The sequence below is a fragment of the Anabrus simplex genome, chromosome 1, assembly GCF_040414725.1.
Source record: "Anabrus simplex isolate iqAnaSimp1 chromosome 1, ASM4041472v1, whole genome shotgun sequence".
NCBI classification, from domain to species: domain Eukaryota; kingdom Metazoa; phylum Arthropoda; class Insecta; order Orthoptera; family Tettigoniidae; genus Anabrus; species Anabrus simplex.
This window is the reverse complement of record NC_090265.1, coordinates 891,974,067-891,998,334: the sequence shown is the minus strand read 5'-3', so window position 1 is coordinate 891,998,334 and position 24,268 is coordinate 891,974,067. Positions and strand designations below refer to the sequence as shown.

At 38.8% G+C, this 24,268-nt stretch overlaps 1 protein-coding gene and 1 pseudogene across 1 annotated transcript in view; one reads left to right on the top strand and one right to left on the bottom strand.

Moving 5' to 3' along the window:
* The window catches only part of aux (cyclin-G-associated kinase), a 487,932-nt gene that overhangs the window by 74,088 nt on the left and 389,576 nt on the right, over positions 1-24,268 (bottom strand). Inside the window, exon 21 of the mRNA XM_067136097.2 lies at positions 15,612-15,766. Within this exon, the coding sequence (XP_066992198.2) occupies positions 15,612-15,766 (155 nt within the window). The remainder of the gene's footprint in view (positions 1-15,611; positions 15,767-24,268) is intronic.
* On the top strand, positions 16,094-24,195 carry LOC136858725 (uncharacterized; annotated as a pseudogene).

The window sequence follows — 24,268 nt, the reverse complement described above, 5'->3', positions numbered from 1 at the left end:
GGTGTTAGAAATGGAAGGGCAGAGTCTGGGGTAGGGCTCTTTATCAGGAATACCATTGCACGCAACATAGTTTCTGTTAGGCACGTAAATGAGCGAATGATGTGGATAGATTCGTCAGTGGGAGGAATTAGGACAAGAATTGTGTCCATGTATTCACCACGTGAGGGTGCAGATGAGGATGAAGTTGACAAGTTTTATGAAGCATTGAGTGACATCGTGGTCAGAGTCAACAGCAAGGATAGAATAGTGCTAATGGGCAATTTCAATGTGAGAGTTGGGAATAGAACTGAAGGATACGAAAGGGTGATTGGTAAATGTGGGGAAGATATGGAAGCTAATGGGAATGGGAAGCGTTTGCTGGACTTCTGTGCTAGTATGGGTTTAGCCGTTACGAATACATTCTTCAACCATAAGGCTATTCACCGCTACACATGGGAGGCTAGGGGTACCGGATCCATAATAGACTATATCTTAACAGACTTTGAATTCAGGAAATCTGTTAGGAATGTACAAGTTTTTCGCAGATTTTTCGATGATACAGACCACTATCTGAACTGCAGTGAACTAAGTATCTCTAGGCCTAGGGTAGAGAAAGTTAAATCTGTCTGCAAACGAATAAGGGTAGAAAATCTCCAGGACGAGGAAATTAGACAGAAGTACATGGATATGATTAGTGAGAAGTTTCGAACAGTAGAAAGTAAGCAGGTTCGGGATATAGAAAGTGAATGGGTGGCATACAGGGATGCTGTAGTAGAATCAGCAAGGGAATGCCTAGGAACAACTGTGTGTAAAGATGGGAAAAGGCGAACATCTTGGTGGAATGATGAAGTGAGAGCAGCTTGTATACATAAAAAGAAGGCTTATCAGAAATGGCTCCAAACAAGGGCCGAGGCAGACAGGGATTGGTACGTAGATGAAAGAAACAGAGCGAAACAAATAGTTGTTGAATCCAAAAAGAAGTCAATGGAAGATTTTGGTAATAACCTGGAAAGGCTAGGTCAAGCAACAGGGAAACCTTTCTGGACAGTAATAAAGAATCTTAGGAAGGGAGGGAAAAAGGAAATGAACAGTGTTTTGAGTAATTCAGGTGGACTCACAATAGATCCCAGGGAATCACTGGAGAGGTGGAGGGAATATTTTGAACCTCTTCTCAATGTAAAAGGAAATCATCCTGGTGGTGTTGCAAACAGCCAAGCTCATGGGGAGGAGGAAAATGATGGTGAAATTATGCTTGAGGAAGTGGAAAGGATAGTAAATAAACTCCATTGTCATAAGGCAGCAGGAATAGATGAAATTAGACCTGAAATGGTGAAGTATAGTGGGAAGGCAGGGATGAAATGGCTTCATAGAGTAGTAAAATTAGCGTGGAGTGTTGGTAAGGTACCTTCAGATTGGACAAAAGCAGTAATTGCACCTATCTATAAGCAAGGGAACAGGAAGGATTGCAACAACTATCGAGGTATCTCATTGATTAGTATACCAGGCAAAGTATTCACTGGCATCTTGGAAGGGAGGGTGCGATCAGTCGTTGAGAGGAAGTTGGATGAAAACCAATGTGGTTTCAGACCACAGAGAGGCTGTCAGGATCAGATTTTCAGTATGCGCCAGGTAATTGAAAAATGCTACGAGAGGAATAGGCAGTTGTGTTTATGTTTCGTAGATCGAAAGAAAGCATATGACAGGGTACCGAGGGAAAAGATGTTCGCCATACTGGGGGACTATGGAATTAAAGGTAGATTATTAAAATCAATCAAAGGCATTTATGTTGACAATTGGGCTTCAGTGAGAATTGATGGTAGAATGAGTTCTTGGTTCAGGGTACTTACAGGAGTTAGACAAGGCTGTAATCTTTCACCTTTGCTGTTCGTAGTTTACATGGATCATCTGCTGAAAGGTATAAAATGGCAGGGAGGGATACAGTTAGGTGGAAATGTAGTAAGCAGTCTGGCCTATGCTGACGACTTGGTCTTAATGGTAGACTGTGCCAAAACCCTGCAGTGTAGTATCTTGGAACTTGAAAATAGGTGCAATGAGTATGGTATGAAAATTAGCCTCTCGAAGACTAAATTGATGTCAGTAGGTAAGAAATTCAACAGAATTGAATGTCAGATTGGTGATACAAAGCTAGAACAGTTCGATAATTTCAAGTATTTAGGTTGTGTGTTCTCCCAGGATGGTAATATAGTGAGATTTAATCAAGGTGTAGTAAAGCTAATGCAGTGAGCTCGCAGTTGCGATCAGCAGTATTCTGTAAGAAGGAAGTCAGCTCCCAGACGAAACTATCTTTACATCGGTCTGTTTTCAGACCAACTTTGCTTTACGGGAGCGAAAGCTGGGTGGACTCAGGATATCTTATTCATAAGTTAGAAGTAACAGACATGAAAGTAGCAAGAATGATTGCTGGTACAAACAGGTGGGAACAATGGCAGGAGGGTACTCGGAATGAGGAGATAAAGGCTAATTTAGGAATGAACTTGATGGATGAAGCTGTACGCATAAACCGGCTTCGGTGGTGGGGTCATGTGAGGCGAATGGAGGAGGATAGGTTACCTAGGAGAATAATGGACTCTGTTATGGAGGGTAAGAGAAGTAGGGGGAGACCAAGACGACGGTGGTTAGACTTGGTTTCTAACAATTTAAAGATAAGAGATATAGAACTAAATGAAGCCACAACGCTAGTTGCAAATCGAGGATTGTGGCGACGTTTAGTAAATTCACAGAGGCTTGCAGACTGAACACTGAAAGGCATAACAGTCTATAATGATTATGTATGTATGTATGTATGTATGTATGTATGTATGTATGTATGTATGTATGTATGTATGTATGTATGTATATTATTATTATTATTAATAATAATAATAATAATAATAATAATAATAATAATAATAATAATAATAATATATTTACATAACAAAAAAGTCCCAATACATTACCTGTATTTTATTATTTTGCTCTCCCCCTATTTTTTATGTGGCCGCACTTATAGTTTTTCCTTTGCCCCCTGAAAAATGATGCATCAAGGTTTTACTGTATATGTTATGATCACCCCTGAAATTAAATACACAAAGTTACATCTAGATGAGTGCTCATCTGTTTATACTTAACACTGGGAACACTTCCTGTGATGGTATAAAACAAGGAAATTAAGCAGAATATGCCTCCTAAAAAGACTGATAATATTGTTTCTTAGTTGAACTCATTACAAACACCACTAAAAATACTAAATTGCTTAAAAATTCGTCACACAATTCCACGCATTTCAGAACTACCACCAATGTTATACACGCACACAAAGCCTTTCACCTGCTACGAAGCACGACACAGTTACTAAAGTTGTTTTATATAAATTTCATAGCCTGCTACTTTTCACGGATTTCTTTTCTTCAAAATCGCAGCCTGCTACATGTTTGGAAACATCTCATTGAATGAAGTAGCGGTTGAGGTCGAACAGGTGACGAAAGCATATATCTATTAAATTACTTAATTCTATTCCGTTCTTTACAATACTTCTAGAGTTCAGCACTGACATTTTTATGACATCCCTACTTGATTTCCAGTTCCCTGTTCCCTTATCACCGCTCCCTAGGCCACCCCGTTTCCCTGAATGTATCTCCCTATAATCCTTCTAAACAAATTTCCTAACTTATATGAACCACTGCGGTTTAAGTGAAGGACATCTGAGCACAGATCCCTATCTCCTATCCACCCATTAGTATCTAGAAATCTCACTCCCAGTTGACCACATACCCACTTCATAGTCTCATTTAAATCCTCAATCACCTTCTGGTCAATATCCCTCCTACACAGTATTCCACTGATAATCTCCACGTCCTTAAAATTCACCCGTGCTGCATTTACCAGTTCCTACACATCCTCAACTACGTTGATACTTGCTTGTCTAATGTTGTTAGTACCAACGTGAAACACTACAACCTTCTCCTTTCCATCCTCCTCCTCTTCTACTTTCCTCAACATCTGCCTTAACTCAATTCTACCATGATACCCTTTCCTCCACACACTTTCCCCACATGTCTAACAGTGGAATCCCCCACGACCAGAGCCTCAACCCTACCCACTTCATTTGATCCCCTCCCCTCCTCGTCAGTCCTATCTTTCCTGACAGCTGCAGAAGCTACTTCCTCCTCCCTTTTCTGCATCCCATGACCCTGTTCCACATGTCTTTTCCTATCCACTACTCCAGATTTCCCTTTCCTAACTTTTCCCTTTCTCCTACTTCCACACTTCTCAGCAGCAGTTCCCTGTTCCTCATCTTCCCCCAGTTGTTCTACCTGCAGTGACTCGAACCGATTTCTCACAGACACCTGTCCTGAATTCTGGTCCTGAACAGAGCCGTTAGCCTGCAATCTCCTTCCCCTTAAAACATTAGACCACATGTCTTCTACAATTCCCCCCTCCCATCCCTTTTTTTACACCTACTGTAACCTGTACAGATCGTTCATATTTAACTTGGCTGAATGATTGTTTGCAAGAAGTTTTAAGCTACCTCTTTAATATATGTAATTTGTTCTCCTATGTTTTCTCAATAGTTTAAAAATGGAACTTCCGTTTCAAATATGGACAGCAACAATGGACATTGATTCCATACGAGACGTTATGGCAGGCTTGTCAATTTCAAACTAATTTCATTTTTAACATTGAAGTAAAAAGTTTTTAGAACTAGTGAGGTCAATTTGTGTAAATAATGTATACTGGATATATTTATATTTTTTGCATTTCCCAAATAGTCTTTAAAAGACATCGAGTTCTTCCATATTTACATTTGTTGCAGTTTCTGATTTGAGTTTTGTAATCTACCACGTGATTTTATGGCTGATGAAGTCTCAAATAGAGACAAAATATGTCCCTAAATGTTTTTAATTAAATAGTTCACTTGTAAAGTGACTTGTATTGATTGCATGGACCAAAACCTAACATTGTTTCTTAGTTTTAACTGTATCAATACGGATCTATACGATGAAGTTTGTAAATTATACTCTTTTTAATATCCCGTCTTTGTAAGTATTTTATCAACAGACCTACTTTCTTAAAAAGAAAAAGATATTTCTTCTTTCATGCAGTTCTAAATTACAGGTTGTAATCTAGTGAACGCCTACAGAACTACTCAGTGTGAAAATTGTAAATAAATACCACTAATCACAGATTACTACAAACACTAAACACCAATATTTGTGTAATTAAATGTATCACACATGCACCAAATATGCTAAATTTCTACAACTGTTAACTACTTTACCACTGAGAAAATACAGAGCTCTTGGAACAGCCAACCACTCACTAGCGCATCCAACAATGACGATCCACAATCTTACACGATCTTCCACAATATTGGCAAACGGTGTCTTGGGTAGCCACTGGTCCTTGAGTGTTCATACTTCTGCTATTCTTACGCTCTTTCCTAGCATTGCGCTTTTCGGCCAGAAGTTTCCTCCTCTGTAGTTCAAAGGATAGAAGTGCTTGATGGACGTGGCGACGCCATTCTGGATGAGTCGATGCCACAACCTCCCAATTTTCAGGGTCCATGAAGAGATAGTACAATTCTTTGGAAGACGCCGGTGTGCGACATCTATTATTGTGGGAATGCTGTTGCACACCAACAGACACACGATCCTTGACAGTTACAGAGCCTTTGCCCAGTGGTATAGCAAGGACGACGACGACGACTGGAGGTCCCAAACTGCTGCAGCCTTTATCCGCCTTCTCAGCCGTTGGAGCTACACGAGTTCCTCGTGCGCCTGGTCTGCCGTTGAGGTCTTCTATGACATTGATGTTATCGGTTCATCCACCTTTAGAGGTAATTTCCCACCTCAAGGGCAACAGAATGCCCTAACCTCCATATGTTCCTCTGCCTTCCAAAGAAGCTGTTGGCTTGATAGAGGGGGCTCCTTATAATCTATTAAAACTTCTTTTTCAGGCTTTTTCTATTTATTTTTTTAATGAATTAATTTTAATAAAATTACTGCATGGTTATGGAAGTGAAACGAACAATAACTACTACAGAAAGAGAGCTTTTGAAATGCGGTGTTAGAGAAGAATGCTGAAGGTAAAGCAAACTCTTGTCCTTATCCTGAGGTAGTGCAGCTCTTTTCAGGCACAGCTCCAATGAAGGTGAGCTGCATGTACCATTTCAATCACATACACCAGCCCTCCTGCCATTCTTAAATTTCTGGGAGTACCGGGAATCAAACCCAGGCCTCCGAGGGTGGCAGCTAATAATACTAACCTTACGTTACGAAGGCGAACATGCTGAAGGTAAAATGGGTATACTGAATCATGAATGATGAGACACTCAATCAAACTGGTGTCATGAGAATGATTTGGCAAAATTTGACGAGAAGAGATAAATGATAGGTTAGATCTTTATCCATCCAGGACTTGTTCAGTTAGTTTTTAATGGAAGTGTAGGCAGTAAGAAAGGTAGGGGAAGACCTATGCATGAATATGACACAGATTATAGTAGATATATGACATATTAGTTACACAGAAATGAAAAGGTGCGAGCCTCCATGGCTCAGGCGGCAGCGTGCCGGCCTCTCACAGCTGAGGGGTTCCACGGTTTAAATCCCAGTCACTCCATGTGAGATTTGTGCTGGACAAAGCGGAGGCGGGACAGGTTTTTCTCTGGGTACTCCGGTTTTCCCTGTCATCTTTCATTCCAGCAACACTTTCCACTATCATTTCATTTCATCTATCAGTCATTGCCCCAGATGAGTGCGACAGGCAGCCGGCACAATTCCTATCCTTGCCGCTAGATGAGGGGCTAAATTCATTCCATCCCTGACTCGGTAACTGACTGGAAAACAGGTTGTAGGTTTCCATTAATTTCATTTCAGGAATGAAAAGGTTAGTACAGGATAGGGTGGCATGGCAGTCTGCATCAAACCAGTTTATGGATTAATGACCCTAACAACGACAAAGGTGATTTGACAGAATCTGAGGAGTAGAACGAAACACTTCATTCCACTTATAATTGTCCATTTCTTACAGGTAATTATAGTGTTCTATGTATAACACTTAGTGTTTTGACAGACTGAAGAAGCTTGTAAGTTCTATGTTTTGATACAAAAAAAACCTGGCTCCTTGAAAAAAAATTACTGAGTTGAAGCAAATGACATATCAAACAACATGTTAGCACATCAGAGTCTAGAGCTACACTAACTGTTAGCTGCCATTTTTATACCTCAAGATGGCAGTGCTACTGGATCACACCACAACTTCACACCGAGGTCACACTCTTGTTGCAATGAACAATGGTCCTTCCTCTTTACAATGAGATATTGAACACTGTTGTTACATGTGCTGTCTAGGAATAATTTTACAACTTTCATGATTTTGTATCCTCACTAGCCGAAGTATGTATTCTATATCAAAGTGTGCCACAATCAATCAATCAATCAATCAATCAATCAATCAATCAATCAATCAATCAATCAATCAATCAATCAATCAATCAATCAATCAATCAATCAATCAATCAATCAATCAATCAATCAATCAATCAAACCAACCAACCAACCACTATTGATCTGCGTTTAGGGCAGTCACCCAGGTGGCAAATTCCCTATCTGTTGTTTTCCTAGCCTTTTCTTAAATGATCGCCAAGATATTGGAAAATTATTGAACATTTCCCTTGGTAAGTTATCCCAATCCCTAACTCCCCTTCCTATAAATGAATATTTGCCCCAATTTGTCCTCTTGAATTCCGACTTTATCTTCATATTGTGATCTTTCCTACTTTTAAAGACACCACTCAAACTTATTCGTCTACTGATGTCCTCCCATGCCATCTCTTCATTGACAGCTCGGAACATACCACTTAAGTCAAATAAATATTCAAGTTTAATTATTCCACCTATTCAATACATAAAAAGAGATTTTAATAAAGAATTAAATCTGTAAATAAAACTATAGATACATGTTTTGCCCTTTAATTAAGGGCATCTTCAGCCTTAATCTCAATCTGAAAGATAATTAATCAGGTACCTGATTGTAAATAAATTACATATGAATATGAAGATGATGTTGGAAATATGCTTCAAATGGTGAGCGAAATGGTTGACAATAGTTCTGATATTCTTAAAATGAAGCCTTAATAAAGTCTAATATACAAATAGTCTTAAATTTATGAATGTCCTTGTTTAAAAATTGGTAACAAATTGAATACTGGTAGTTTTTTAAGAACGTAAATTTTGTAAAGTGGCGTCCTGTGGAGGTTGAGGGCGTTAGAGAAAACTTTTGGATCCTAAACAGATCGAATGTCACAATAATAATAAAAATGTAGTTTATAATTCCAAATGGAGTATTAATACATATTAAAGTTAGTAAAGAGGTGTTTCCGTTGTTAACTTCAAGTGAGGTTTGTAATAAATTATTACGTTGAAACAAGTAAAGCGGGGACTTTTGATGGTTGAGGGCGTTAGAGAAAATTTATCGGGTGTTAAACAGTTCAAACATCAGGATAAAAAATTGTTAGACTGTTGAAACTCTCGTGTGAAGAGATGAAACTGCAGTCTTCTAGAAGCACAGGTGAAGAAGAGTGCTTGATGGTAAGTAGCTGTGTTAAATATGAAGTCTGTAACAATAGGAGATTTACGTGTTAAAGAATGAATTTGACTTCATATTTACCACAGCTACTTACCATCAAGCACTCTTCTTTACTCGTGCTTCTACAAGACTGCAGCTTCATCTCTTCACACGAGATTTTCAACAGTCTAACAATTTTTTATCCTGATGTTTGAACTGTTTAACACCCGATAAATTTTCTCTAACACCCTCAACCATCAAAAGGCCCCGCTTTACTTGTTTCAATGTAACAATTTATTACAAACCTCACTTGAAGTGAGCAACGGAAACATCTCTTTACTAACTTTAATATGTATTAATATTCCATTTGGAATCATCAACTACATTTTTATTATTATTGTGACATTCGATCTGTTTAGGATCCAAAAGTTTTCTCTAACGCCCTCAACCTCCACAGGACGCCACTTTACAAAATTTACATTCTTAAAAACTCCCAGTATACAATTTGTTACCAATTCTTAAACAAGGACATTCATAAATTTAAGACTATTTGTATATTAGACTTTATTAAGGTTTCATTTTAAGAATATCAGAACTATTGTCAACCATTTCCCTCACCATTTGAAGCATATTTCCAACATCATCTTCATATTCATATGTAATTTATTTACAATCAGGTACCTGATTAATTATCTTTCAGATTGAGATTAAGGCTGAAGATGCCCTCAATTAAAGGGCAAAATATGTCCCTATAGTTTTATTTACAGATTTAATTCTTTATTAAAATCTCTTTTTATGTATTGAATAGGTGGAATAATTAAACTTTAATATTTATTTGACATCATTGTACATTTCAATATGGACCAAAATATGAGAATTATAACATGTAACATACCACTTAATCAAGCAGTTCATCTCCTTTCTCACAAGTCTTCCCAGCCCAAACTTTGCAACATTTTTGTAACACTATTCTTTTGTCAGAAATCACCCAGAACAAATCGAGCTGCTTTTCTTTGGATATTTACCAGTTCTTGAATAAAGTAATCCTGGTGAGGGTCCCATACACTGGAACCATACTCTAGTTGGGGTCTTACCAGAGACTTATATGCCCTCTCCTTTACATCCTCAATACAACCCCTAAATACCCTCATAACCTTGTGCAGAGATCTGTACCCTTTATTAACAATCATATTTATGTGATTACCCCAATGAAGGTCTTTTCCAGTGAAACTCTGTTAAGAAGTTTTTCAAGGGACTACAAAAAAAAACTTCTTAAGCAGGAAACTTCTTAAAAGGGGTAATGCCCAAGAACTTATTCTGTACTTTGAAATACATGTGAAACACACAGCCAACAGATTTCCTTGTTTGTGAACAATACCGAAATAGGCCGATATATAAGAGCTGCTAACAGAAAGCCACAATATAAAAATTTGATTATCATAACAATATTTTTAGAGATAAAGTAAAATAATTGAACATACCATATTATAAATATATTTGATAAGAGAAGGGAACATATTAAGTTATATAAAAACGTTGCAAGGTTTGCTTATTTTAGCAGGCAGAACCATTTCCTTCCACGCTTTCCTTTCCTCTGCACTTACAGTCTCTGCTTCGCAACAAATTGTTTTGTAAACGATGCCGGCTCGATTTTTAAAGCGGTCCAGCCACCCGTTCGATGAGGTAAAATGTACCCTTAATTTGCGTGCGGCTTTCTCCTGCACAATAGTCCCACTGAAAGGTATGTTTAAACTGCGTTGCTGTTTAAACCACATTAGCAGAGCTTGTTCTATTTCATCGTACTTTTCAGATTTAACTTCCTTACAATTTGCTGAAGTATTCCCTGCAGAAGCGGAGATCTCTTCTTTCTTCGCTATAATACCGTTCTAAGTAGACGGCGGCACCCCCAGCTCCTTTGCCAAAGCAATACGGGGAAGTGTAGATGACTCCACTTTCCTTATAATCTCCACTTTGTCTTTTATTGTTAGTGCCTTTCGCTTGATCTCTTTCCTCTGAGTTCCGCTCATTTTCACTTAAAATGTTTGTACGTTGATATTACAAGTACAACTAACTTCACCGACTCCTATTCATACTAATTATGACGCTACACTATGCTTGGCAATCCGTAGCTTAGGCTTACAAGACGCAAAGACAAGACGTGTACTACAGTTTGTTAGCATGTGCTTTGTATCTTCCTCACACCCCTGACACCTGCTTCAAGGATAACGGCAGCAAATGGGAAATCTAGCAACTTATTCTTAGAGATCTTAGAACCTAGGCCTAAATCGCCCCTGCATTCCTACTGGTTGTCACGGCAACGGGCGTAGTTTCTGGCTGTTTCACAAGTACCGCATGGCCAAGCCATTATCGAGTTTATTTTCCCGCTTCAATCCTCTTCGTGCTATAGGTAATGAAGAAAAGAAACACAGGTTTGAAGTTGTAGAAATGAGTGCATGGAAAAGTATCTGGGGTATTACGTGGGAGTGATAAAGGCGCAGTAGCAATGCTAGCACATCTAAACGTAAACAGTTTCTTTCCCCGCGAGAATTTTATTTCATGTCTCCTCATCCTTGTGCTACGTTCTAATAATGCGATGTAATAAGTACGAGCGACACGATAATACAATGTTTAGCTCGTATAAAGGTAAAATTAACTTTCAATTTTATGCCAACACGTGGTATTGTAATGCGTCTGTGTGCCTCCCACCAACACCCAGTTGGCTGTCAACATTCGTTCAAACTTTGTAAACGATCGGGATCTTTCGGCCGGCTATGGCGGCATGTGTATCAGCTCTCAGCTGGCTGCTGGCAAGTCGGCTGTTTCCTGCATAGAGTCGGGAAGTTGTTTTTATTCACCTCACTAATAATGGACACGGAAAATCTTATCAGTTTAGTTCAAAAACGTAATTTTCTCTACGGCAAGACCCATAAGTATTATTGCAACAACAACGTAAGAGAGAATGCCTGGAAGGAAATAAGCAAGGGAATGAAAAATCAAACAGGTTAGAATATTCAATTTTGTGGTAGATTAACAGTAATGTTGTGGACAAATACACTTTACAGTTTTTAATTAATGTTTAGGCGACCTCGATTAATGACTTCACCCTGCCGCGGCCCGCAAATTACTGCATTAAAGTTTTATCAAACCATCCATTGCGTGCTTTATGTTTCCCACGTAGAATCCCGTTCGATTCTACTCCACGAGATGGAACGGTGGAGTGGAAATTTCGACTGATGAGTTCGATTCGATTCCACAAGGTGAGAGTGAGCATCTGCTGTCCGTGTTGTCATAGCGTGACGTGATATGGCCTTGGCAGGCCCGCACATGTTTCGTGACACCAGACACACACCGCGAGCGCGCGAACAATCCAACACAGGGTGCAACTTGCGCGGAGATTGGAGGATCCTAACCATGGGCTGCTTTGAGCGGACATTTTCTATCTCAAGGGGCTCTAAAATCTGAACTGTTTAACCAGGAAATATATTTATATAACAGACCACTTTAAACGGGAAAAATATACATATATCTTAATGAAACTGATCAAGGGACCAGAACATCACACTTCTTATGCGGGAAAACTTCTTATGTGGGAACTTCTTAACCGAGTTTCACTGTATTAACACCTAGGTACTTACAATGATCCCCAAAAGGAACTTTCACCCCATCAACACAGTAATTAAAACTGAGAGGACTTTTCCTATTTTGGAAACTCACAACCTGACTTTTAACCCCGTTTATCATCATACCATTGCTCGCCGTCCATCTCACAACACTATCGAGATCATCCTGCAGTTGCTCACAATCTTGTAACTTATTACTCTGTACAAAATAACATCATCTGCAAACAGCCTTATCTCTGATTCCACTTCTTTACACATATCATTGATATATATAAGAAAACATAAAAATTCAATAATACTGCCTTGAGGAATTCCCCTCTTAATTATTACAGGGTCAGATAAAGCTTTGCCTACTCTAATTCTCTGCATTCTATTTTCTAGAAATATAGCCACCCATTCACTCACTCTTTTTTCTAGTCCAATAGCACTCAATTTTGCCAGTAGTCTTCCATGATCTACCCTATCAAATGCCTTAGATAGGTCAATCACAATACAGTCCATTTGGCCTCCTGAATTCAGGATATCTGCTATATCTTGCTGAAATCCTACAAGCTGAGCTTCAGTGGAATAACCTTTCCTAAACCCAAACTGCCTTTTTTCTAACCAGTTATTAATTTCGCAAACATGTCTAGTATAATCAGAAAGAATGCCTTCCCAAAGCTTACATGCAATGCATGTCAAACTGACTAGCCTGTAATTTTCAGCTTTTTGTCTATCACCCTTTCCTTTATACACAGGGGCTACTATAGCAACTCTCCATTCATTTGGTATAGCTCCTTCAACCAAACAATAATCAAATAAGTATTTCAGATATGGCACTATATCCCAACCCATTGCCTTTAGTATATCCCCAGAAATCTTATCAATTCCAGCTGCTTTTCTAGTTTTCAACTTTTGTATCTTACTGTAAATGTCATTGTTATCATAGGTAAATTTGAATACTTCTTTAGTATTACTCACAGCCCCTATCTGGACATTATCTTTGTACCCAACAATCTTTACACAGTGCTGACTAAATACTTCTGCCTTTTGAAGATCCTGGCATACACACTCCCCTTGTTCATTAATGATTCCTGGAATGTCCTTCTTTGAACCTGTTTCTGCCTTGAAGTACCTATACATACCCTTCCATTTTTCACTAAAATGTGTATGACCACCGATTATGCTTGCCATCATGTTATCCTTAGCAGACTTTGTAAGTTGTGTAAACATGTATACAGGCAAAGTAACTAAGGTATCATATAGCTGTCAATATGCAAGTCTTTTGTGGATATTTTGACTTGCTGGTAAGAAACTACAATCTTAGATACTGTATTTGTGCCACAGAAAAAGTCATGTAACTGTAGTACACTGTAGTATTTTAGGTAGGTATCCTTCGTGTTTCATTGCTATCATTATTGAGTAAATAATGTATGTAGGAGTCGTTACTATTAACACGACACAGATTTCTACAAAAAGTTTGCTTTCTGCTGAAATCTCAATTGAAGGTAGGCCCCCATTTAGAGTAAAACAAAATATAGGTCACTGCAAAAATGATAAATAAGGGTTTTATTGTAGGAATGGCTTTCTAATAATGCACTGTAAACTATTCATGTTGGTCATCAAAAGAATACATAGCATATCCATGTTCTGCAATGAATGCAAAAGAGGAAAGCCAATTCTTAACACAAAGCTTGGTTATATGCAGATAGTTCACATCATTACAGTACCATAATTCAAAAACCACAGCCTAAACTACTCATTTCCCCAGACAACAATACCAAAATTAGCAGTTAGTCAGTCCATACTAATATTGTGTTAACACATTCACGCCCATATCTGAGTTACTGCCTATAGCGCGTGACCATGCTGTGGACCGTATCCGAGTTAGCCCGGATAAACGCAACCTTGAACTGAAGCCGTTCCTATGCAGCTAGGATCTATTTTGGTCACAAATATGTGCGAGTGAGATGAAGGTAATACCCTTATGAATGCTTCTACGCACCAGAAACCACATGGCCATGGCGATTTTCCCACCCAATGCACTTCCTTTGTTTTGTTCTGAAGGTAGCCTTGCGCTGGCCCAACTAGCTGCGTAGTTGGTTTGTGATTGCACAAGCGTATGTATAATTGCGTTCTGAATTGTAACCATGGCGTGTAGGGACAATATAAATGATGCAAATGGTGCGAATTTACAAAGCACAGTTTTTCAGTTGCTTGAAAATTATCTTGGCCAGGGGTATACAGTCTATATGGACAATTATTACAATAGCGTTGGACTCGGGAAAAACAATTACGGGAACAGAACACTGCCGTATGCGGAGCAATACGGTCAAATACGTATGTACCAAAAGATCTAAAGGACCATCAGGGAATTCTCAAATGGGGGGAAAAGTGAAGCCGACATACAAGTACAGTAACCTCTCTCCGACATTTCAGCTCCATCTACTTCATCAGCTCCAAGTCAACGTCCCGTGATTTTGCCGCCAAGAAGGGCACTGGTCAAGGATCACCATTTACGTTAGATGGGAAGAGAAAAGAGGATATTCTCTTGAAGTTTCCACCATCAAATAAAGTCAAGTTCCCCTCAAGAAGGTGCAAAGCGTGCTTCAAAAATAAAATTATTAGTGAAACACACTATTTTTGTGGAAAGTGTGGTGTTCCATTTACCCAGGAAAGTGTGACATTACCTACCACACCCTACAGAGATACTAGAGGACTTCATTAAGGTATGTGGAAAATTTTGTTTCCATATCTTGTTTAGTTTAGAGCTTATTGTGAAAAGAATTCGTTGTTGTTTGCTCTGCCACTAACAGCTGGAATAGCTGGGCCAGCCCTTTAAATAGCCTGCTGAGATGATGGGCGTGAATGTGTTAAAAATATACCACTTCTTGAAAATAATGAATAGGAGATCAAGGCTAGGTAGGACTAAGAGTTTGGAAGGACAATACACTATAGAGAAATTATATTAGACAGAGTCCAATACGAATGGATAGGTATTACCATGAGGAAACAAATGGAGAACAGTGATTTCCCAGGAGAGAAAGCAGTTGCAGGAACATTCATATAAGAAAGACATCAAAGTGGTTCAAAATTTTTGGTATAACCCTGGGAAAAGAACAATAGTGACTCTCAATCAACTTAATTTTTACCAGATAAGTTACTGTTTTATTATTTATCATACATGTAGAAATTCTATTCTTGTCATCTCTTATGCCTGATTCATTACTAGAATACTCTCATTTCCTAAATTTGAACAATATATCCAAGAAATTATACTTTTGGTAAAAACCAAGGTTCTGCTTTATTTGCTTTACTGTCATTTCTGCTTGACAGAACATAACCTTTTTTGATGGTATGATTTGAAGGCAACTGAAAACAATGAAGATGGTTCAGATATGCAAGACCATAGAACACTCGAGATATCTGACAAATCTCCATCTGAATTTTTACAAAATATTGGTTTACCTGAGGTGTCCATGAAGCTGGGCGGTGTTGGGGAGACCCTCCATGACCAACACTGCTTGGACTACCGGCACGAGGAGTACCATTCATAGGTGTAGTAGGTTTAGAATTGCTGGTCCAGCCTGCTGAGCCGATATTCAATCCAGCACCTAGATTGCCTGAAATGTGAACAGTTAGAATCCTGTTCAAAATACATCAAAGGCATTTCTAGCAAATGAGTATTTTAAATTAAACTGTAACTGAACTAAAATGACTATGGAAAATAACATTCTTTCATCAACAGAAATCATAAGCTATAAATTTTAAACTGAGGAATCTACAGCTGGAAAAAATCAGTATTTATAGACTTTCAAATATAAAATAATGATTCTTATCAATGGATACCCGACCCCATAGGGAAATGGGACAAGGGTTGGACATACATGCATACCTATGTCTTTATCAATAGATGATCAAGATTAACATTTGATATTTGTAAGAACGCTATGATAGATTTGGTGGGACCTAATAAAATGGTTGTTCGCTTGGTTCCTGTAGGTTATTAGGTGACAGAGTTGCTGTCTATCAAGAGATTGACCCAATCACCAGCACAATGAAGAAGAAAGGAATCTCATGTTTCTTTCATCTTGCAACTACCAGAAAACTGGATTTAAAGACAACAAATGATGAGAAATAAATCTTGGAAAGAAGATAGGAGGACATTGCATCTATGAAATTCAGCAAGATCTCAGAATAGTTGAACTCGAGATAGCAGATGCAGAGAACAAAAATAAAACTAACACCCTTCTTAAGACTCTCAAATTTTCAGCAGAAGGGACACACAGAAGGCTACAGTGATTTCAGATGAACTGAGAAAATTACTATCGGAACGAATGAAAAAGTACATGGCAGATCACTAGAATCAAACAGTACAACCTTCAAAGAGAAAGTGAACGTGGAATGATTCAAGTGGTCCAATGTGAAGAATAAAGTTAATAATAATAAATGCAAAATTATTGTATATATAGTGTGCCATATCAGAGCCATGAATTAATGATCCAGGCACATACATTCAAAATTTTATTAAGCATGTCCTGTATTTGGCGCGCACGGATCCGAGAGGGGAAAACGCGTGAGGATTGAGAGCCAGGGGAAGTTCCATCCAAGGAATGAATGCGATGGAGATATCTGTGTGATGGGAAATGAAGAGGGTAGGCCTCGATCCTGTACCACGTGATAATACAGTGGGGGGGTGAAAATCGCGGATAGCCAACATTCCTCAGAGAAATTTTATGTGAATAGCCAGCCTAACAGGACGAAATGGTGAGGAGAGATTCAATTATCATCTCAAATTATAGTACGATTAGGAGAACAAATGACACCACATGCATCTTTGGAATTATGTGGAGAGATTGTCCGGACGGGGTATGCTAAATATCCCGCGGAATTTAAATTACGCAATAGTGATTATCACATAAAGAAAGCGTCCCACGCGATACACTGAACACGTGGCCTGTCGCGGGGAGTCCCGCAATTGCTTGAGAGGCAGGGATGATGCTATGGATATTGCGAGATAGTTTACGAATGGATCACCTTCCGCATACAATGGAATGCGTTTAGCTACCTCTCGATCGCACTGCCTTACTAATAGCGTAGCTTGTAAATAAGTTAATAGTAGAGTAGGATATATTTTAAAAAGAAAATTATATTTCAAGGCATAGCATAGGAAGCTTGTTGAGTGAGTTAATGTTATTGATTTGCTATAAATCCTGGTGGAATCGGTGTAATTAATCCACTTTCACCATCGGGTTACAGTAATCGCGTAATTCATTTTGATAGCACGTGAGATGCACAGTTTATTATTATTATTATTTTTTTGAATAGAAGCTTTTAAAATTTACCTTATGAGTGCATTAGGTTAAAGATTAAGATGGTGGAATATATTTCGTAGGCCTACAGTTACTACGTGTAAATATAGTATAAATAATGCATGTATTTTCTCTAGAAGTAGGTATGCACTCAATACATTTCCCTTTGAATATCAAATCAGTAGTAGATTTATAGTATAAGGTTTTCTTTTTTTTTGGATATAGAAATGCTGTATGATGTACGACGAACAACGCTGGGATTCGAATCGACGACCTCCATTTTAGATAGGGGTTTCCGTAAGGAAGCATTTTATGTTAATTCTTCTATTCCCCTGCATTGTAAAGAAGTATAATGTTTCTTAGGTGACTAATTATCGGGTTTAAAAGCACCGTTTCTTTATTATTCTTCGACGTGCTCAGGTCATGAACCCGGGTCTATATTGCTTGAGTCTGTCAGTGTGAATTAAATAGTGACAAGATCCCTGTTAACTATCTAATTATTTAAAGTGGTGATTTGCTGTTTTACCAAAGGCTACTGGTATGTTTTATATATGAGAAATTAAAAGCAGGTGATTTGTTTTCAAGAGAATAAGAAGTTTAGAATAGTGCGTAAGCTCAGGCTCACACAAGGATTTAAAGAAGGAAGTTGTTAGCGGGGTAGACCGGTGGGTGTGGCTACCCATTTGTTTTGGCTGTCACTCTAAAATTTGTGGCTGAGGGAGACTGTAGTACAGTAAAGGCAGACCCGGAACAGAATGATATTCTCTGTCACAAGGAGCTGTAAAATGCATTATGCTTGTGTCATATACAAATAAATTGTTCGGCCGTAGGGCCAGGTAATTAATGAATAAATTTAGCCGATAGGATCCCTTTGCAAATAAAATAGATAGGGTATTTCTTTCAGTGACCCGCTATGATACCAGAAGACCCATGATTCGAATCCCGGCACATCCAATGTGGAAACGCTCAGGTTCCTTTGACCTGGACAGATATATTCATACAGCCAGTGATTGAATGTGTATTTTTTCTGTTAATTATGTTTCTTTTTAAAAAAAATTGCTTATACAAGTGATTACATTGTTTGTTTCGAGTAAATTATGACTTTACTCATGTAATGATGCTGGGTTCATATTTCTCTGCCGCGAGGAGGAGAGTACTCTATTATGTCTATAATTTCATTTCTTTTTTGCTTTGTGTATTAATTGTAAGGGAGGGGGATTAACCACTCAACTAGTTTTAATTGTTTTTCTTGTTTAGGTGTAATTTGGTTTCCAGTGTCGAGGGAAATGTCATGTAGGTTTTGCTGACGCATTCGTAATTACAGTAATTTAATGGATATATTCGGGATACATTTATCTGAATAAAGACTAACAATCATCTTGTCCAGGAAATTAATATTATTTTGTTAATTTATGTAGTTCCTAATCACATGTAATCGGTGGCATGGTCCCCAAAGACTTGTATATAATTTTATCTTAAAATTTTATTTTATTTTGCCAAGGACATTAAAATTTAGTTTGTTCCAATTGGAAGAATTTCATTTTGCCGTAGTATAATGCGTCCTGAATTTCCTCCACACCCTTAAGCCTGTAAGCTAGATATAAATTTATAGATCCGGACAAACCACCCCAGGAGATCCAATTGTTAAGATCAAGGGTGTGGAGAAGTGTGTTTGAATCCTGCACAGGCCCTGGGCATTGCCACATTTGTTGTCATGAATACTTGAACTTTGCTTTCACTGCGGCTTCGTATCCCAGGCCAGAAAGGGTTCAATAGGAGGAAATTCGATCAGTTTTTAGATGTAGGCATGTACGCATAAGCTAGCATTTAATCTGTCTTGTTTTGAGTTTAACTGTAAAGGCTGTTCTCATTTCTTTAGTTACAAACAAAAATTGTTATAGTTTCTGTTTCTCATGAATATTTAATGACTAGCAAATGTACCCGTGCTTCACTATGGTATTCTACATTGTATACGGATATCGAAGTAAATTACTGTACATGAAGTGAATAAAAAATTTTAAACTGCATGTCTCTTGACGTTATCAGAGAAACAGCATAGGAAGGTACGCAGACGTTGTTTCCAATGTAAAGTGCGAGTTGAGGAGTTGTGATGATAATGACAGGTCCACTTGTCTACCGCAATTCACTATGTGTAACATCAGTCACATTTTGATGGGTAAATTTTTTTTATAATCGGTGGCACCCTTGCAAGGGGGCGCCTATTCCTAACGATAAAGAGAATCAGCTAAAAGAGTGTTGAAAAATGCACGCTCCCTTGCTGTCTGCTAGTCAAATCGAGAAGGGAATTATACATTAAAATTGTACACACGCGTTGGAGGAGGTCCCCATTCCTACTGCCAGTTAAAGTCTATGTGGGGAGTACTGATTATAACAGCAGACGCCCTCCAGCTGACATTCACTATTGATTTGTAAAGTATTAATTACAATGTCAGACACACCCTCTTCTAGATCGCTACAAATCGACTTCAATGAATAAACGTAGATCGACATACAGAAGTGTATGCATGTTCACCTACATTTACAGAATCTGCTGCTAAGCGGTGCATGATATCGAAAAGCAGATTGTATGGTAAGACACCTCTGGCCTCATATTTCCTCGTATCTCATTTATTTAAAGGTATGATTGAGCAGAAACGTTGAATAGGGTGAAATTTGCGTAATATTTTCACACAGTGAATTACATTTCATACAGCTTCAAACATAGAATTTGGCTCACATATGGCTACTGGTGGGCCAATATTCGTGTAGTTTATGATCCCGTCTTTCCTATAAGTGAATCAAACCATCAATTAGACGTGTACAAAGTGGAAAATTTAGGTAAATCCAAAAATACAGCCAAATTTAACGCACAAAAAAGCTATAATTTTGCCATATTTCAATTTTCTAACTTGTCTGGGAGATTGTGCTGCCATCCTCATATGGAGGAGGGGGTTAAAAATGAGGACTTTCAGGAAACTTTTAAGCCCATGAAACCTATAAGTTACCGTTCTGGATAAATATCACCGACTGTATTCTTAAGCAGATTTGAAACTCCCAACGTGTCCCCCTCAGAGAATTATGAGAATTTTAGATTTTTCTAGGGATCCCGAAATCATCAGCTTGTCTGGTACCAAGTTTTAAGTTTCTAAGATGCCTAGAATGGTCTCATTAAATTACATCTGTTTTCATTTTAATGCCTTAATTTATATATATGTAGTACAGTATATATAGATCGCTCCAAACTGACTTCCATTCATTAATACAGATTATATTTCACCCGCTTCCCTAGTGGTTCTAGGGGCGTCTTACCCCCAAAGTATGTTTTCCAGGTAGTAAGTCATACTTGAAAGTCACACTGGAACATACACACGTCCACTATCTCGGTCATTTTTGACAATTTATTTTCTAACCTTCTCACCCCCTATGCCGAAGGAGGCTGAAGTTGGACTTTAAAAATCCGGAATGTTACTATTCATCTCAACGACCCGGAAAACTATGGACTCGGCAGTATATTCGATTATTTTTTTATCTCACTCCCCCCTCCCCCACCCTAAATGGGGCTAAACATTGATTTTCAAAAATAATCGGGTGTGTTAGTATTCATCTCAGGGACACTATTTTCGATTATTTTTAAGTTCAATCCCCTCGCCCCCACCACAAAGGGGGATGAACTTGGACTTCACGAATACTATAGCTTCGACACTATTTCCCCAAAGGGGGATGAACTTGGACTTATAAAATATCCGGAGTCTCACTATTCATCTCAGCGGCCCCGACAACTATGGATTCGACACTATTTTTGATTATTTGTATATATATCACTCTCCCATCGCCCCCACCACGAAGGGGGCTGAACTCGGACTTTAAAAAATTCCAGAGTGCCGCTATTCGCCTCAGCGACCCCGGAAAGTGTGCATTCGACACTACTTTCGATGATTTTTACAGTATATCCCCTAGACCCCCGCCCTTAAGCATTTCTGGGGTGTCCTACCCGCAAGTGGTTTGTCTCTTCATACTAAAAATCCGAAGTGTACAATTCACCTCGGCGATTCCTAAAACTATGTATTCGACACTATTTTCGACTAATTTTATATATCACTCCTCCCCTTGCCCCCACCCCAAAGGGGGCTGAACATGGACTTTAAAAAAATCCGGAGTGTCACTATTCATTTCAGCGACCCCGAAAAGTATGGATTCGACACTATTTTCGTTAATTTGTATATCTGACCCCCTCGCCCCCCCATCCATAAGGGTTCCTGGGCTATCTTACCCCTACGTGGTTTGTCTCCTGATACTAAAAATTTGGAGTGTACAATTCAACCTCGGCGACCCGAAAACTATGTATTTGACACTATTTTTGTTTAATTTTATATATCACTCCCCCCCTCACCCCCACCCAAGAGGGGGCTGAACATGGACTTTAAAAAATCCGGAGTGTCACTATTCATCTCAGCGACCCCGAAAAGTATGGATTCGACATTATTTTCGTTAATTTGTATATCTGACCCCCTCGCCCGTAAGGGTTCCTGGGCTGTCTTACCCCCACGTGGTTTGTCTCCTGATACTAAAAATTCGGAGTGTACAATTCAAACTCGGTGACCCCGAAAACTATGTATTCGACACTATTTTCGTTTCACTCCCCCCACGCCCCCTACCCAAAAAAGAACTGAACTTTGACTTTTAAAAAATCGGGAAGGTCACTATTTATCTCAGTGACCCCAAAAACTGTGGATTCAACACCTTTTTCAATTTTTTTATACCTTGCCCCTCCTGACCCCTCACTCCTAAGTGAGCTACGGATGGCTTACCCCCACAGTGCTCGTCTCCGGATAGTAAATCATAAGTGTACCAAGTTCGGTTGAAATTGCTTGAGTGGTTTACGAGGAGATGTGTCATTTACACACATACATCCAATCCATTTTTATATATAGTAAGATGAGGGATAAGCATGAGCACGATGAAAAGTGCAGACCTCCACTTCGAGATTCATAACTCCTAAACGGTGCATGATATTAACAAATGGTTTCCACCATCAGATGTCTTATTTGTCGCTCTACATGTTTGTTTCTAAACCATTTCCTCGTATCTCCCATATTTAGGGGGTAAATTGAGTTCAAAATTTGAATAAGGGAAATTTGAGTACATTTTCAACGTTTTACATTACTTTTTGCATACTTATGTATAAGCTAGAATCATGAAATTTGGTCCACATGTGGCCACTGATTGTGCCAATATGCGCACAAAACTTGATGATCCTATCATTCTTATAAGAGTGTCAAACAATGAAATATACTTGTAAAAAAATCACCAAATTTACGAACAATTCAGAAATACAGCCAAATCTAACATATAAGGGAGAGAGATACGACAAATAGTCATAGGACCAAAGTTGTAGATCACTCCAAATTGAACCAAGATTGTGCCATCCGTTTTGTGATACGACTTACCGTTTAGCGAACAAATACCTCAAAAGGAATGTCTGCACAGTCATTTAAATTGCCTCCATATTTCGGTAACTTTGGGGGTAAAAAGTGAAAAATTTGAACATCTTGGAATTTTTCCGTCGGTTAGAGACTAAAAGCTATAATTTCACCAAATTTCAATTTTCTACCTCGTCTGGCAGGTTGTGCCGCTATCTTGATTTGGGGGACGGGGGATAAAAATTAGGAAATTCCTGAAAATCTTTAAGCCCACGAAACCTACAGGTTGTCGCCTTGGATAAATTATACGACTGTGTTCTTATACCGAGTCCAAAATTTGAGGCCCCCCAGCGTGCCCCCTTCAGGGAATTTAGAGAATTTTCGATTTTTCTAGGGATCCTGGGGTCATCAGCTTCTCCCATACCACCAAGTTTCAAATTGCTGAGATTTCTGGAAATGCCTCATTAATACACGTCTTTTTTCATTTCTAAATATTTATATATACATCGCTCCAAACCGACTTGCTTCTATACATATAGATGATATATGAGGGCAAAAAGTCTTTGCCTCTGTTTTCTTCACCCAAAATATTAGTGTGAGTAATAGATATATATTAGATGCAACAGGATATAACTGGACTGGCCCAGCATTAACTCTCAGCTGCTCTGAGGTATGTTGCTGCTGTCAGTCAGCGAAGATGGCAGGTGGGCTTAACATATTCACGTTGAATGAGCAGTGAAGTGTTATTCATTTTTTTATGGAGCAAAGATGAACACCCATTGAGATCTATAGGGCAATGCAACTGACGTGTGGAGACAAGTGTCTCACTTTGAGAAGTGTGCAGTGATGGTGATGTGAGTTCATGTGCAGTGATGGTGATGTGAGTTCACTAATGACCGAGAAGACTTTGATGACGACTGAGTGGTCGGGATGGCCTTCCACCTCACTCACAACAGACAACATTGCCCACGTGGATGCAATGGTGAAAGCCAATTGCCATGTGCACCTAACGGTCATTTTCCAAGTAGCTTTGCATTTCATATGGCAGTGTTTATATCTTAGGAATATCGCAAGGTTTCATGTTGGCGGATGCCTGCTATGCCGCTGGATGATCTGAACAAGACCAAGAGAATGATGTCAACGTAACATCTGTGACATTACTCCAAGGGGTGGTGGTAGTTCCTGGAACTCACTGTCACTGGAGATGAAATGTGGGTATTGCATTTCACACCACAATCCCAACAGCAGAGCATGGTGTGGGGACATCCTGGTTCCCCTATCACAAGGAAGCTCTGCAGAACACCATCAATCAGGAATTAGTTATAGCGGAAGCCATTTCTTTTCAGTTTCGACTTGGTTAATCTATAACCATTAAGTTCTTCAGTCTGTCTAA